We start from the raw sequence: 17888 nt of genomic DNA on the forward strand, positions 1-17888 counted from the left end.
GAAGCATCAAGAATGACTCTAAATTGTGCATCTAAAGAAACCATCTAATCTGACTTTTTATGCTTTGTTGTGTGTATAGCTATATCTGTTTTGAGATTAGAAAAGATAAAGGACTAGGGTGTGGATTTTGATTTACATGTGTTTGTTTGTTTAAGCATGTACTAATTCACAGAGCACTGTTGATAAGATCTAAGAAGCATCATTATAAAAAATACTTTAGGTGAAAAAAATAACTTATAACTTGGACCATCTTAACCAATTGGCAATATAAGCAAGTTATCACTGGAGAGCTGATATCCTCTATGATAAGGAGAGCTATTTTTCTTGAAGTCTTTACTTTCCCAAAATTTCGCAATTTTGAGTCCCCTAGATTATCTTTTGAAACATCATGTTCCACTACTTAAAAAAAATTACCTTTTCAGAACTACACTAGGAGTGAAACAGTAAAAGAAATCTTGTTAAAAATGCTACTAAGATAATATACTATTAAAAGGAGAAACATTAAACTCAGAATGTGTTTTGAGGTTAAAAAAAATCACTGACCGCCTAAGATTGTTACACTCTGTATAATGTCTACAGTGATTTTTTTAAAGTACCTATTCTTTTTCACACATATAAGAGATAGCCAGAGTGGACATTTCTCACGTTTTTAACATTCTAGTTGCTTTGATCTGATTCTGTATAGACTCAGACCAATATCTCCATTTCACTTCTTTAGACTCCTGATTTACATATCTTTTGCTTTGTAATGCAGCTCAGAAAGCTCCTACTCTGTGCCATAATTCCCAAAGCAGCTTCCGCTCATGAATTTCGAAGTAAAAGCCTTATCAGAGATCCCTCTAGGCCATTGATGGCCAACGCTATTTTTCAAGTGAAGGATAATTACTTATATGCTCAATATCAAATTGGAAAGCAAATGACTAGCCTTTATGTAGGAAAACAGTGTTGTCTGATTGGACGATCTTTTACAAGACACCACTATGACATAGTCTAGGCTCCTTCTCAAGCAAAACTGTCTCTATGATTTTTACACTAACAAATAGTGCTTCTTTATTACTTTGGTAGTATACAGTCTTCTTAAATCTCTGAAGAATCAAGAATTAACTCCCAGCATACAGTAATCTTTAGGCTTCTACATCAAATATTGGCAAATTATGACCTGTATCTGGCAGGATGCCTGCTTTTCTAAATGAAGTTTTACTGGTAAACAGCCATGCTCATTTCTTAATGTATTGTCTGTTACTCCAAAAGCAAAGTTGAGTAGTTGAGACAGAGACCATATGCGCTGTAAAACCAAAAATATTTACTCTCTGGTCCTTTATAGAACAAGTTTGCTGACCTTTGAAGATGAATAACCAAATCTGTTAAGTTGCATACCCAATTGGAACCCTCACAGTTTAGAAGGATTCTGAATTTTCATTTCTTAATGGCACATATGGTCTCAAAATGTATTTTTTTTTTCTGTTGTAGAAAAGTGCCTATAATCGTATGGGAAAATGTTTTGCACAAATTTGTTTTTCACGAAACGATTTCTGTGTTAGAGCAGATGTCTGTTGAGTAATGCAAGGATAAGCTTATTGGTGCTAATACCTCACCTGAGTAGTCTGAGTACAGTGACGCCTACCTGGGCACCGGGTTTTGGCCTCAAGTTCTGGTGAGGTGTCCACTTTATTTTGGGAGAGAAGCAGTAAGTTGAGGAAGATGTCTGTTTTGCTTCACATGTCTGCCAAGTTGTGACTCAGGGCAATCTGGCACAGTGTTCACAAGCCTTCGTTAAGAGTTGAGTTTGCACAATGGAAGAAATGTTCAGTATGTTTGTTGTCTGCATATTCTTGGAAAGTGCTAAATTGTCACCTAAAACTGTAATCATATATTTATACACTGGAGAATTGTCATGAGATCCTTAACCACTTCTTTTTACTTCTTTCCTGTTTCCAAATTCTCATCTCAATGTTTCTGCTTTCTTACATAGGATGTATTTTTCATTCATTTCACTGTATTTGTCTAACCTTTTAAACACAAATTCTAATTCTGCAACTAATTTCTTAAAAAGGACTTGGTCAAAGTTGAATTTGTTACATGTCCTAGCTTATGCTATCAATAAAATAATAGCAATATATAGAAGTATAATTTTTCCTTTTTAATATGTCAAAAATAGATAATTCACTCCTGTGATAATGATTCCTTTGGTAATTTCTTTTAACATATGTTGAAATGCACTGTGTTTTCACAAGAAAGCTTGTGAAACTGGGAGTCACATGATTTGAGGTCTAGTCCCAACTCTTACAACAATTAACATCTTTGACTTCAATTTACTGAGACACTCTGAACTCATGATTTTCATCCTTACAATAAACAGTTCCATCTCATCATCTTTAAGATCTTTTTTAACTCGAGCAATCTGAAATGCCTTTGTAGGTTTCACCTTAGCATTATATTAGATGTTCAAAGAAACACTGAATTCTCCATTTTTAAAGTATATGTGTGATATGTGTTTCCTTCATTTAACAATGAAATGTTTCATACATACACAAAAGAGAAATTATTGCAACAAATATCCACTTTACACTGCCACCTAACTTTAAGATATATTAAAACTAAGCCATAATTGTCCATGATTGTTTTTATGGTTAAATAAATAAAGCATTACAGATACAGGTAAAGCCCTTACTTTATATAACTATTTAAAATGCATATAATACTTCAAAGCTCTTAACCCTAGCCTCCTCAGAGCTCTTAACCATGAGAGTTAGCCATATATACAGTATGCAGATGTGGTATAAACAGGTGTAAAATTGTACCTGAGAATATTCAGCAAGTAAATGGCAAAGTAACTGACTGTTATTTCCAGTCTTAGAAGATGAATCCAGGGACTTGACCACGTGCAACGCCATCTAAATCCTGCATGTTCCTGTTGCATCTTGACTCTTCTTTTCTAAAGATACAGTTTTGTATTTAGTGTTCTTTGAAAGTAACACAAATTGGTTCTGATCATATTAAGCAAAAATAATAATTTAATGAAAAATATATGCCATAACTTATCAAATCAAAGAAGTTAATGAGAATCTAAGCCTTGAAAAAGACAAAAAGCAGTCGTTCTGTAAGGTCTAGGTAGCAAAAATAATTGGAAAGCTTTTTCCAGGCTTCATTATTGAATGAACATAATTTCTTCATTTTTGATTTCGGATTCATCAAATCAAGATTAAAATTACCAGAAGAGAAAGACTGATTGCTTCATTTTGGATGATTTGCCCATTCCTCCAGTGAGGGTTTGCAGAGCACCAGATGGTTCTACCAAGGCTGCAAGCAGAAAGGAGGTTTGGCTCCCAGTAAAATTTCGAGGTGCAATGACAAGAGGAAGGGGGCACAGATGATATTCTGCCAAAAATATGAGAGGTAAACTATACTAATTGTGTCAACTCAGAATGTGCCTCAGGTGTCTCTGATTACAGGAGAGTAATTGGCTGATGGCCCCAGCTGCGGTGCTCTGAAACACATCACCGGATCAGCCAAAGTTTTCATGGACTGCTTCCAGCCAATGACTGAATGAGGCAGGGTTGCTAAGACAGGTCTGTTCCTGGGAAATGAGGAACTGCTTAGAACTGTGCTACAATCTAGACACTTCCTTTCATCCAGTTTTTCTTCCTTCTTCTTTCCTTCACTTGACGTCAAAACCACATCATGGTCTTCTCATAGTTTGCTTTTAAGAAGACCTGGAATAACACACAAATAGTTCATTAATATTGAAAAGCAACATTAAGTAGCATTTTCATGAATAATTCTTTAAGAATGTCATGCTACAATCCTACAGCCTGATCTCCCACACTTTCCTACATTTCTCCTTTTACCCTGCTCTCCTTTTTCTTTTTTCCTATAGCATTTAAGACCTTCTAATAAACTATACAATCTGCTTATATATTGCATTTATAATTTATTGTTTTTCACTCCAATTAGAATATAAGTCCGTTCAGGGATAAGACAGAGATCTATTCTGTTTTGTTCACTGATATATCCAAACAGTTAACAACAGTGCCTGCCATTGCAGGCACTCAATAAATATCCACTGAATGAATGAATAACTTTATTTCCAATTGCTTGCAATGTAATTTCCAAATGTTTTCTTTTGGATCCTAAACTAGATAATCCCAGAGTCCCAGATCCTTATAATACTGCTGAGTTCATATAGACATTATGTGTATTGGCACCAACAATTATTCTCATTGCTCTGCAAAGGCCGTAGATTCCTCTGACTAAAGCCTTGTGCAATTAGAGAGGGTTAACTTAATCCTCAAATTCTCATTTAAAGCAAGTTCTTTCTCACTGAACAATTGCAAGTTTGAAGAAATCTTAAACTGCTTTTCTTAAAGAAAAGTATCGAGAGAGTGGGTTTGGGTTTCAGTGCCTTGTTCTCACAAAGAAGTGGCTTAGAAGTAGCAATCATGAAACCAAACCTGTCAGATGAGACATTTTTCTGCTCACTACCAATTGTCCGTCACATGTGGCCTTCTTTTCTCCAAAGGATCATTGAAAAGATAGAGCCATGACTCAGACGTTAATTGGGGCTCAGTTCTCTTTACTATTTCCAGTCTTAGCAGGTGAATCCAGGGGATGTTGCTCTGCATCCTACACAGAGGTGCCATGGTATACAGATCACCATTTCTGAAACTTCCCAAGAGAGCAAGAAGCCAAAACATACTGGAAGGCAGAAGCATGCAGAAGCTTTGTGAATGAGGTCAGAATATGGTGCCTTGTGTGTTAGCAACTTAGGTAACTACACTTAGATACTGTAATCACAAAGCTTGTATAAGTACATTTTCTCTATCTCAACCTGGGACTGGCAGCAGCACCAGTGGTGTTTTTCTGATCCCAGTCTCATTGGATACTCAAGCAAATTTAAAAATTAACACCACATATACCTTAATGAAGGATGTTTTTCAGTCTTAAACTAAAATAGCTGAATCTTGTTTTAAATAGTGGTTCTACTCTTATTCTTGGTTTGAGAGTGAAATTCTTTTTATTATAAAGAGACTTTACTGCACTTTTTTCACTTAAAATAGGATATTTTTTAGAGCATATATGTAATCATGTCCTATAGTATGTGTAGAACGGAGAATTAAATTGACTCCAAACTCAATGTTTAAAACATTGTCCATAGAAGAGGATCATCCCCAGAATATTACATTAATAGTAAGGCAACATTAGAAAATCAAACTCAGACTTGTGTTTAAATTTCAGTTCTTCACAGGACTATTTTGTGACCTAAAGAAAATGCTAAACATCTCAGTCTCCATAATTGTAAAATATAGCTCAGTGCAGTAAAATGTTGATCAGGTTGATCAGTGGGAAATTTAGATATAATACATGCAAGACGTGTTGCACAGTGTTAGCACATAATACACTCTTCACAGAATACAGCAACCACCAGGTCCTTGCTGTGTGTGTTGTTTTCAGGGCCTCTTTATCTCCATTTCTTGTTGGACTGTACTCAGTTTTTCCATTTCCTACTATAAAACTATTGCTGCTGAATCTGTGTTTAACTGTACATGGAAACTCCTTTCAATTGTAGGTAAGAATTATCTGTGTTTACCATGAGAACCAATTTGGTTTTCTTAAAGCAAGTATTAGTTCTACTGGTCAATAACCCCAGTTAATTTGTTGAGCAAGGATGTTGGACATATTGACTAAATCATGTCATGGGAATATTTTTGTACCTGGAGTTTCCAGGCTCTTCTTGCTCCTAATTATTAGAGATTTCTGAGCAGTGGCTATACATACACCTGGGAAATGAATAAAGTACTTTTGTTTAAGGAGAAAGGTAACTTGGATCAAAACGAAAAGAGGATTAAAAGCTTGGCGCGTGGCCGGGCGCGGTGGCTCAAGTCTGTAATCCCAGAACTTTGGGAGGCCGAGACGGGCAGATCCCGAGGTCAGGAGATCGAGACCATCCTGGCTAACCCGGTGAAACCCCGTCTCTACTAAGAAATACAAAAAAACTAGCCAGGCGAAGTGGCTGGCGCCTGTAGTCCCAGCTACTCGGGAGGCTGAGGCAGGAGAATGGCGTAAACCCAGGAGGTGGAGCTTGCAGTGAGCTGAGATCCGGCCACTGCACTCCAGCCTGGGCGACAGAGCGAGACGTTTAACTCTGTTAGGCATAACTTGATTTCCCTTCCCTTCCCTTCTCTCCCCTCTCCTCCCCTTCCCTCCCTCTCTGTCAGATATTCAGACTCAACATTGAGCACTCTTCTCAAAAGTTTGAAATGGAAGTATCCATTAGAACTTGTTTTTCAAATTATCAATATATAAAAAATTATTCCCCAGAAATATGACCTCATCATTCTTATTACTCCAGTCTTGAACTCTTTACATCTCTACCTCAAATCACTGGAGTTGACAGAATCCCACTATATATTTCTTCATGCTTATTCTAGAAAACCTGAAAATAAAGATGCTGAGAAGAAAAGGAAATTAAACCATAATTCACAATTCACCATTGTAGATTTTATGTGTATTCTGCCAGTCTTTTTTCAACTCAATATTGTATGTGCATTCTACCCATGTTTTCTTTAACACAAAAAGAAATTTAAAACCCATTGTGTTTTTCATTAAACATTGAAATGTAGGGGGTCCTTAGCCACCACCCAGTTCAGGGACCTCTCCAGCTGTCTCAGTTCATCTCCTGTCTACTCCCACGCTGCCCTCCACTGTTACATAAGGGGTCAGGGCACCGGTGCCATTTACTTTGGCTCACTAGTATCCTAGGGCATTTGGAGAAGGGGTATTGACTCAACATAAATTCAGTGAGGGCTGAGCAAAGACTTACAACCTATGTGGGCTGCACTGTAAATAGATGGTCCCTGGAAGAAATGTTCACTGCAGATAAGGTGAAGCTTTTACCTCATATTTTCTAAAGAACCATTACTCATCTCTTAGTGTAGTACAAACATCAGGAAGAGCTGGTGAGGATGCTGTAGAGACTTATTTGCCAAGCAGCTTTGTGTATTCCAGGGAACATTCCCCTCCTTTTTAACATGACACCTTTTTTTAGTTTACCTCTTTGCACTGTCCATCTCATTCCCGTATTTTCGATTCCCTTGAAATACACTTTCCATATTGATTAGAGTCTGGAATGTGTGCTGATTTGAGCATAGTGAAAAGCTGGCAGGTGTTTTTAACCAGGATCCTGTATTTTCAAAGATTGTTGGCAGTAGCATGGGAGGAAGACTAGAGGCAGAAAGAGTACTTTGGAAAAGTGGGCAAGAGATGACTGAAACCAGAACAAAACAGTAGCAAATATGATAAAGAGGAGGGGCAACTTGGAGCTTTCTAGTAGATTCAGTTAGGACTGAATTACTGCCCCACTCTTTCTGCTGAAGAAATGAGTGTCCCTTCACCCAGCCACAATTAATAGCAGCCTTGTGTACTCAACTGCAGCTCTTCCCCACTCCCACCCCAATATGTATATGTGTGTGTGTGTGTGTGTATATGTCTATATATGTGTATATATTTATATATGTGTATATATTTTATATATTTATGTGCGTATGTATATATATAATACATATATATATGTATTTTCTCTGGACTAATTTCTAAAAACTGGCAAGCCTGTTATTTTATCATTAAGTAGCACTGAGACAATGGTTGTACAGAATAAGATTCATCAGACTTTATGTGAACTAGGAGGAACACCTGAAAATGTTTAGGTCGTATAACACTGATGCTCTTAACCCTTGGGATATTATATTGTTGCTATAATTTCAAAAAATCAAGATGTTATGTATTTATCATTAAAAATTTATTCAAACTCCTGCTTGATATTAGAAACAAGAGAACATCAAATGTGTCCATAACTCACTTTGACCTATTGTGTTATATTGAGCAATGCAGTTATTTCCCATCATGACAGCACAGTCACTAAAGAGAATGGAACCACTCACAACTCAATTTTCCTTATACCTGCTTGTATTAAGTTACTAGGTTATTAAGTTACTAAACCATGAACCCATACTAGAAACATTATTTTTAGTTAGCTATTATGAGTTTTTATCTATGGACAAGTATATATTAGTGGTGTCTGGAAAGCATATGAGTTCTCTAATACTTATAAATATTAGCAAAACTTAGTACAGCCACTATGAAGAAAAGTATGGAATGGTCCTCAAAAACCCACAGATAAAACTTCCATGTAATCCAGCAATTCCATTACCAGGTATATATCCAAAAGAAAGGAAATCAATATATGAAAGATATCTGCACTCCTGTGTTTATTGCAGCACTACTCACAATATCCAAGTTATGGAATCAACCCAAGTGCCCATCAAAGGATGGATAGATAAAGTGTGGTATATATACATAATGGAATATTATTTGGCCATAAAAAAGAATGAATTTCTGTCATTTGCAGAAACATTGATAAAACTGGAGGCCCTTATGTAGAGTGACAGAAGCCAAGCACAGAAAGACAAATATTGCATGTTCTCATTCATATTTGAGAGCTAAAAAAGTGGATCTTATGAAGACAGACAGTAGATTGTTGGTTACCCTAGACTAGGAAGGGGAGGCAGGGGGATGAAGGGAAAAATATCTATAAAGATATTTATTACCCCTGAACTGTACATTTAAAAATGGTAAAGATGGGCTGCACATGGTGGCTTATGCCTGTAATTCAAGCGCTTTGAGAGGCCAAGGTGGGAGGATCCCTTGAGGCCCGGAGTTTAAGACCGCCTGGGAAACATAGTGAGACCCCCATCTCTACAAAAAAATTTAAAACTAGCCAGGCATGGTGGTTCACGTCTGTAGTCCTAGTTACTTGGGAGATGGCAGGATTGTTTGACTCTAAAGTAGGCTGTGATCATGCCACTGCACTCCTACCTGTGTGACAGAGTAAGACTTTCTCTTAAAAAACAAGAAGGCACAGGTGGTAAACTATATATGTATGTTTTACCTCAATAAAAAGAAATAAACAACAAAAATATTAGCAAGTCAAGTTATCCTGCATCCTTGTTTCCCAATGAAGGAAAAACAAAGTACCAAAATGGAGACAAGGGGCATTCCACCAGATTTGAGCTTTTGTGTAAAACTATTCAATTCCAAAAGTAGATTTTCCCATATAAGGTAAAAACCTTGTTTTCTCTCCATGATTGTATTTATCCATAGAAATTAAAGGTGTCATTAACCTAAATCCTGTCAGAGTCTCATCTGTGTTGGCACTCTCCAACTCACATGGTAATTACTACTGCTATATAAAGAAGGAGTTGAAATTTTCATGAAATGTCTGCCCTCTAACTCTGCTCTTATAAATTGTTTACATCTCTGAATTTGAGGCTGAGGGACTTGCAACCTCTCACCTTAACCCTAAGAGAGATTTGTTGAACTGGGCTTGAATTGCACTTGACTGAGAGAGTTGATCATCGTTGTGCCCACAGGTAAGAGAGGAAGAGCCAGATACTGGAGAATAGCCTTGAATTTTTGCATTCATAAGAGGTAGAAGGTGTCATTAGAAATCCAGGGTGGAGTACTTGCTTGAAAGATTTAGGAAAGCAGAGAAGCAGAGGATAAGAGAGCATGCTAAGTATAAAGGGTCTTGCATTGAACATGAATGGGAGAAGGAAGGAAGGAAGGAAGGAAGGAAGGAAGGAAGGAAGGAAGGAAGGAAGGAAGGAAGGAAGGAAGGAAGGAAGGAAAAGGAAATAGTTTTGATGCCCTTTACACTGTTTCCTTCATAAGCTTATTTGTCATATAGGCACTGGGAAGGTAGACATCAGTCTAGTTCATGTAAAATCATTCCAAAGCTTGAATTTAGAAAGATCTGAATTAATGAAGTTTTATTGAATTTATAAAATGTCAGTGATCACATCACTGTAAGTTAAAAGACAAATCTCAAAGTAAGCTTTCAGTTCTTCTAGAATATAATGTGAAATGATGGCTGTGCCTCAAAGGCTGATCAGTGAATATTCCCATATCAACAGCTATTTCCTTGGCTTTCACCTCATGCTGTGGTTTTGGCTCTCTCCAAAATACTTTGGTGCACCTATGCAAAGGCTCTTTGGAGACAGTAATGATACTTGTCTGAGTACACAGATAAAATATTCTCAGGAAAATTAATAGCCTTGGTTATGATTTGGTGATGTTCTTGCAAGAGAGAGGTGCAATTGAGAGAGAGGTGCTTTAAAATTTCAACCACAATGTCAGATTCATACCATTCTTTGTATCCCCACTATTACTTTCTATAAGATCTGATTATTAGTTTAGCCCGATAGTCTTTTTATTTCTATCATAGCTACAGCATTGAAAAAGGCTCCCAATCTGAAATGGTGACCACAGATAAAATTTCAATTAAGAACCATTCTGGGATGATGAGGATAGCAGTGTTTCGCTATGGGTATGGCTTATTTTTGAGGCTTCTCCATGAATTACAAACATTTGAGTTGATTTATTGTCTCAGCATTTTTGGGGTCACTGTATTCACTACTGGAATGAAGGATGTGAGAATGTTACAATGAAAGGAACCACGTTCCAGATGGGTTAATTGACTTCCCTATCGTTTCATGGCTAATGTTAGAACCGTGGTTAGATCCCAGGTCTTCTAGAGCCTGGTGATCAGCTATTGAAATGGTATTGCCATGGCATAGACACTGGGGCAGATGAATGAAATGGGATACCATAGGGGAAAAAAAAAAAAAAAAAAAAAGGAGGAAATCATGACTCTGAAACTATTGGGAGAATACAGAGGAGCAAGCATATTTTATTATATTCCATGTGTAACTTATGAGAGCAGCACATCATACATAATCCAGCCATTCTTTTAAACAAATACAGCAGCAGCTACAATAAAATAGACTTTTATATCAGATGGCTCCTAAATATAAATTAATGGCTTCACCTGGTGTTTAACTGCAGAAAAGAATGATAGATCCCAAGGCTGGATGAATACATCAGTTGTGTTGGAAATTATGAGATCTAATACAGTGTATGCAAAACAACTCAAAATATCAAGGATATTTCTGACCCTCTTATATTTTTGTCTTGTACCCTGACTTTGAAATCAACACCCAAATAAGATGAGAATTCACAGGATTGAAGTCTTTTTCCCCTCATGAAAAGAAGATGAAGGAAAATTATTTATAAATAGATTAATAGTTTAGTTTTTAAGCAACAACAACTTTATCATCATTTTCAAATATTCCTGTCCAAAATGCCTTTCAGTAGGAAACACAGTGCAAGATTTTTTTACATATTTCTAAAATACATATTTTAAAATATATTTAAAAATTGAAAATACAAGCTTTAGGCAATACCATTTGGCTACTATATTTTGAACTTGAATCTTAATGATATTTCTCGTGGTTTTTTGCTCAAAAATTGAATTGAATTTGATTATTTCTTCTTCAAATATTTTTTGAAATGTAACATACTTACTGAAAAATACATGTAAGCACTTAAGAACTGAACACTCCTATGTAAACAACATAAAGATCATGTAACGAAACTTGACCAGCATCCTACAACTCCCAGACCTGAATGCCTTTCTAATCACAAGCTCCCTAAAGTGACCATTAACCTGACTTTTAACATCATAGATTAGTTCTGCCTATTTTTGTACTTAATGCAAACAAATTCTTATTGCATTCTACTCATTTGTGTTTAGGTATTTTACTCAACATTATATTAGTGATACTCGTCCATTTGGTTTCAAATGATTGTAAGTCACTCATTCACGCTGATGTATAATGTAGTATTGTGAGATTAAATTTTAATACTACCTGTGTTTAAAGTAGATGTATTAATTTGCAACCAGCCAGCAATGTATGAGAGTTTAAGTGGCTATGCATGCTCCCCAAAACTTGGTATTTTTCATCTTTTTTATTTTAGCATTCTGTTGTACAAGCTTTGATTTTTAAATTGACTATATAAACCTCTGGCAAACTCATAACAAACAAAGGTCTTTATTGAAGAAAACTGTGTGCTGGGGGTAGGAAGGGACAATCTCTCATAAAGTGGAATGCTTCAACATCAACAAGTCCAAAGAAGAAATGCAGTTTGAATAATATAAGCAGAAATGTCTCAGCACAGACAAGTGTTTTTGTTTAAAATACTTCTTTATTTTCAGAAAAAGCATTTCCTTTGGAATGAAGAGAGATGCATATAGGATAGAAATTTATGGAATCTGAAAACTGACATTTTTAAGATGGAGGGAGTTGTGGGATTGAAGAAAACACTAAGGGCTTTATTTTTATTAATGATTGAGATTTCCATAGAAATAACACAAGGCAATGGTTGATTTGTATTTTTTGTTTTTTTGTTTTTACTGTTGCAGGGTCTCCATTTTGGTGCCTACTGGATATTGTTCCCATAAAGAATGAAAAAGGAGATGTAGTACTTTTTCTGGCCTCATTCAAAGATATAACAGATACAAAAGTGAAGATTACTCCAGAAGATAAAAAAGAAGGTTTGTACCGTTTTCAGAAAACATTAACAGATGGAGTAACATTTTGAAATTGTTTACTTAAAAACTCTTGGAGAAAAAAATGCATTTTTAATAACAGCAACTGATAAATATTCGTAACTGTTAGCAGTCAGTATTTGGTGCATATTCCAAAATCATAGAGACTCACATGCATTTACATTCTATCATCTTTATAATAAAGACTCACTTGACAGGAACTAAAAGTCCATATTCCTATGTTAATAGGATGAGGATGAGAAAACAGTTTATCACAATATAAGGATTAACACCACTTCATTGTATTAGTCAAAAATTAATGGATGGGATAAGTAACGTTAGGAGGATGTGATTAAAAATACATCTCTCCATTTCCTCTAGATTGCTGTAGCTCAAACTTAGATGTGCAAAGTGTAGTTATGTACAAAGGTAAGAACTCTAGCTTAGTGGTTGTTAGAATAGAATGTTGCAAACAAATGTGAATCCTGTACCTTATCATATATACAAATATAATACTTTGTTTTAAGACATAAACAAGCTTTTCAGTTATCTTTAAAGGAGTCTAAGAATTTGTGTTGTTTACCTTGTATCTTCTTATTATAATTTATATAGAAATTCTTTGCATTTTATATAAGCTGACATAAGTTAACACTGAAACCTGCGGATATTATTTGTTTTAAACAGCAGTAGGATTCTAGTCACCAGAGAAAAAGCAATTATCCTTTGTGGATTTCCTATGTAGTAAGTTCTTTTTTAGAATAAGCTACTTGACATTTCAACAGCTGTGTCTTTTTAAGAATGGACTCTTTTATTCCAGTTCTTTTTAAAAATGTGTGTGATTGTTTTCAATACATTATGTCTCTTGAAATGACAACCCAAATGAACAGATATCATAGTTTGGTGCTCTCACTTTCTAGCATTTGAAAGCCTTGCAAATGCATATCTGTTTTGCTGTATATTGGCATGAGTAAATTCTGTGGCTTATTTTACATATGCAAAGGAAGAGACATCTTAAAATTAAAGTTACTTGAATTTTAGAGCAAGTGTGTAGTACCTGTCCAATGTAAGTTCCACAAAGTATGAAAATTGATGTGTACAGTTTTTGCTTTTAATATTTTCTTTGTAAGATAGAAACACAAAGGGCAAGGATCCTTTGAATAAAATTATTCAAACATATAAATATATATTGATATCATGTACATTCACAAATATGTGTGGATAAATAGAAATATAACACAATCCTTAGAAAGAAATACATGACTTTTTTTTTTGCTTGAAAGAAGGTAGTTTTATTAACCTTTAATTGACTTGTTTTGAATATGAGGACCATGCCTAATGGTATTATACAAATCCCTTAATTATCTTTGTCTTATGTTCCTTATGTCTCTTGATAGGGGAGAAATCCCCATCTTGGTGGACTGCAATGAATAGAAGCGGTGAAGTATACTTTTTCATTTGGAGTTTGAGAGAGCTCAATAAAAATACTCATTTTTGCCATCCACGTTCTGAATCAGCTGAAAAAGAAAAATGAGAAATGAGTAGATTGGAAACCAAAATATCACCTTTATTTCTGATGACACTAATAAAGGAAAACATGAAATATCTCTACCTCCAAGTGGGCTTCCTTCTAGTGAGCTCTAGTTTTAGGCAAAGTTGCCCTTCAGTCACAAAGCTGGACTGAGGCCAAAGCAGAGCCTCTCACGATGTAACTTAATGTCTGGAGAACCAGAGCAGAATAGTTGCTCCCTAAAGAGAGGGAAGACAAAGGGGCTCTCCTACACATGTCCATAACACCTTCCCAACTTATCGAATTATATTCTTCTCCTTTCCATTGAAATAGCTAAGTTAAGGAGCAGAGAGAGACTAACATGTCACACTAGTAGAGCTGCTTGCACTTGAAAGATTACATCTGTCGTTTAGAAGTGAAGGACATCCATTTGAACACTGTCAACCAATAACAAACTTATCCAAAGTTCTATCTGAAAAATGAGTTTTACATTTGTATTTAAATACATATATTAAATTGTGCTCAATAATATTCTCATTTTGTTTAGGAAACATGTGCAATGTAAAGACTATCTCTTGCAAGATTTAAATAAAAAATAGCAAAACACTTTTAACACTAATTATATTATGCAAAATATGATTTAATTTTTTGAAATATTTGTTAGTAAGTCCCCAGATATTTTATCTCAGCTTTATTTCATATAAAAATATTACTTCTAATATTTGCTGAACACTCAAGAACAGTTTTTTCTATTGCTACCTTATTATAAATGTCCCATAAAAGTATGTAGTATTTTTAGAAAGACAGAGTAACTATTGTAAGTAACCATGGTTATAAAATGATAATTTAAAAATAGCCAACAATCTGGGAGGCCAAGGCAAGAGGACTGCTTGAGACCAGAAGTTTGATAGCAGCTTGGGCAACATAGGAAGACTCTGTCTTTACCAAAAATAAAAAATAATAAAATAAAGAATAAATTAAAAATCAGCCAGGTCATGGTGGTGCACACTTGTAGTCCCAGCTATTTGGGAGGTTGAGGTGGGAGAATTGCTTGAGCCCAGGAGGTGAATGTGGCAGTGACTGGTGATCACACTCCTGCACTGTAGCCTGGGTGACAGAGTGAGATCCTGTCTCAAAAAAAAAAAAAAGAAAAAGAAAAAAAATATATTTTTACCTGCACTTATTGAAATTCACCAATTGATGGCATGTCTTGCAGGAAAGGCACACCTTAACATATGATATTTTTAAAACTTCCAAATAAGTGTTTGATTATTAAAATGTCACCATGTAACTGTAGCACTATTGTGTCATAACATTAAAAAAACTAAATGAGTGCATGACATGACCCAGTGTTGCATCTTCTGCAAATGCATCACTGAAGTTCATCTAAGTTGTAGAAATAAGGTTCATGTTAATTAAATTAATTAATATTGAGGTTCATATGATGGGCTTCGTTTAAGAGATATAAATGGCATGGACTTCTATTAAAAATACTTTAATTATTTATCTATGTTTTGAGGGAGTTTATTTAAATGGGGAAGAACCTGTTTTATACAAGAGGCTAACAAGGTGTGGGATATAATGTAGGCCTTTTGTCAATGAACAGCATTAGTAGAAGATAAGCACAAAATTCAAACTACTATTTGTATGTACAGTAGCTTTCAGCTAGTGCATCTGCTGGTGTGTGTGTGTGTGTGTGTGTGTGTGTGAGAGAGAGAGAGAGAGAGAGAGAGAGAGCGCCTTCAGCAGAAATCTGATGGTTTTTATCACCTTTAAAACTACCTTCCTTTTTGGCACATATTTTACTTCCATTCCAAAAATAATGTGTACACCACTTACTTCTGTGTTCATGTCAAGCGTTATTTATAGAGTGAATTTAATACGAGGCCCTGTTTATGTCTTTCTGTATCAGTTAAGAAATACTTTGATATAAAATTTGGATTTATATGTCAATCAGCTTGGCAATTGAGGTTCTTTTGTTGCTGATCAGAAATCTTGGCTGGCAGTTAAATATGACCTTTTTATTTAAAAAAAAAAAAAAAAGGAAAGAAAAGGAAAGAAAGAAAGAAAGAAAGAAGAAGGAAGGAAGGAAGGGAGGGAGGGAGGGAGGAAGGAAGGGAGGAAGGAGAGGGAAGGGGAGGGAAGGGGAGGGAAGGGGAGGAGAGGAGAGGGAATGTCTGCTTAGTACAAGAAGCCAGGGTAGGCAAAGTCTTTTTGGACACCAGGTCCTCAATGGTGGGAAAGGATTAGGAAAAACATTCACAAGGCTGAGAACAGAGGGCCTTTGAATGGAGTGGTTCAGAGGGAATTGTTTCCTCTGAGTGAAGGAAAATAGCCTCAGCAGTAGGCTTTAATTTGTTTAGTTAATGAAAATAAAATTAATTTAATTTAATTAGTTTTAAAAATTATATTTAAAATTTAATGTAAATTTAAAAGTGGATTAATAATGTATTAAGTAATTCAAAAAATATTCATTCAACACCCACTCTGACCCCAGCATTGCATTAGCATTTGGAGATGTCAAAATTTTGTCAAGTCACTTAAATTCATCAATAAATGGGAATAGGAATAATACTTATTTCACAGAGTTATGAGAAGTAAATGAAGTCACCTATGTGAAGCACTTAGCATGAAGCAGAGACTCAGTGAGAGCTAGCTATTTTTATAAAACCTATAGAATATAACAACCATGACCACATCTTTTATTGAGCATATTCTATATGCCCTGTGCTATGCGAATTGCATATATTATCTCTTATAAACCTATAACAAATGTAGGAGATACGTATATACATGAAGAAACTCAGTTCCTGAGACAGTAAGTAGCTTCTGGAAGGACTAATAGCTAAAATTTAGTGGAAAGGATTTAAGCTGTAGTTAAAAAAAAAAAAAAAAAAGGTAACCTAGGATTTACACTAATGCAGCCAAACCTCAGAGCCTACATTATGTTTTTTCTCCCTCACTTGCCCTCTGCAAATTGCTCATAATCTTCTGGTGGACACAGATCCAGTTTTGCAATATAGTAGGTCCAGTGATAGTAGAATGAGAGAAATAATAAATTCTTCTCAGACAAGGAAACGAGATAGAGTGGGTCAGCAAGAGGTAGAGCAGAGTCAAGGAGAACTTCACAGGAGAAATAATATTGAAGCAAATCTTGAAAGATGATTTGTGTGTGGAGTAAGACTGAAAGGAAAGAATGTTAATTTTAGGTGATGAAACAGCAAGTAGTTGACCTTTTTTCATAAGAAAAGTCATGAAGTTGAAGTTCAACCCTAAGGAGTTTAGGTGGTATGCAGATATATTTCAGAGTTAGAACAGGTTGGCCTTGACATAAGAGATGAAGGAAAAGGAGATCTTTTGGAATCCTCTTTCTGGTTTAAGGGCTGTTATGAACTGATTCATGTCACTCCCAAATTTATATGTTTATAAGATTAATAATGGTGAGACACTAGAGAAAAATGGAACCAGACATCATAGAGAAATTAAGTCAGATGAGGACAGAGATGTGCCCATTGGGTTTTTTAATTGAAAGATTACAGGATTGCTGCTAAAAGCAGTTTCAAGAGAGAGCTGGGAGAGAAAGTCAATAATGAGAATCTTACTAACTTTCCAACACTTTGCGCCATCACATTATTAAAATTAAGGAGACACAATTGTAGCACTTTCTTATATGCTCTTAGCTCATGTAAGTAGATTTTAAGTTCAAATTACTTAAGAATTAGCTTATTAAGCTCCCCACAGTCCACTTTATTTTTTCCTTTTTTTTTTTTTTTTTTTTTTTTGAAGCGGAGTCTCCGCCAGGCTGGAGTGCAGTGGCACAATCTCGGCTCACTGCAACCTCCACCTCCCGGGTTCAAGTGATTCTCCTGCCTCAGCCTCCTGAGTAACTGGGACTACAGGGATGCGCCACCACGCCCAACTAATTTTTGTATTTTTAGT

General features: G+C 35.6%; 1 protein-coding gene across 5 annotated transcripts in view; it reads left to right on the plus strand.

Annotated features, from left to right (window-relative positions):
* KCNH8 (potassium voltage-gated channel subfamily H member 8) overlaps window positions 1-17888 on the plus strand; it is a 396050-nt gene that overhangs the window by 128589 nt on the left and 249573 nt on the right. For 4 of the 5 annotated variants that reach the window (XM_073023635.1, XM_073023634.1, XM_008009256.3 and 1 more), the window contains one exon: window positions 12317-12448. In XM_073023635.1, the coding sequence (XP_072879736.1) occupies window positions 12317-12448 (132 nt within the window). Of the gene's footprint in view, window positions 1-3215; window positions 3397-12316; window positions 12449-17888 lie in introns of those variants that run through there. The other variant, XM_073023636.1, reaches the window with a different exon arrangement.

The sequence above is a fragment of the Chlorocebus sabaeus genome, chromosome 15 (genome assembly GCF_047675955.1).
Source record: "Chlorocebus sabaeus isolate Y175 chromosome 15, mChlSab1.0.hap1, whole genome shotgun sequence".
NCBI classification, from domain to species: domain Eukaryota; kingdom Metazoa; phylum Chordata; class Mammalia; order Primates; family Cercopithecidae; genus Chlorocebus; species Chlorocebus sabaeus.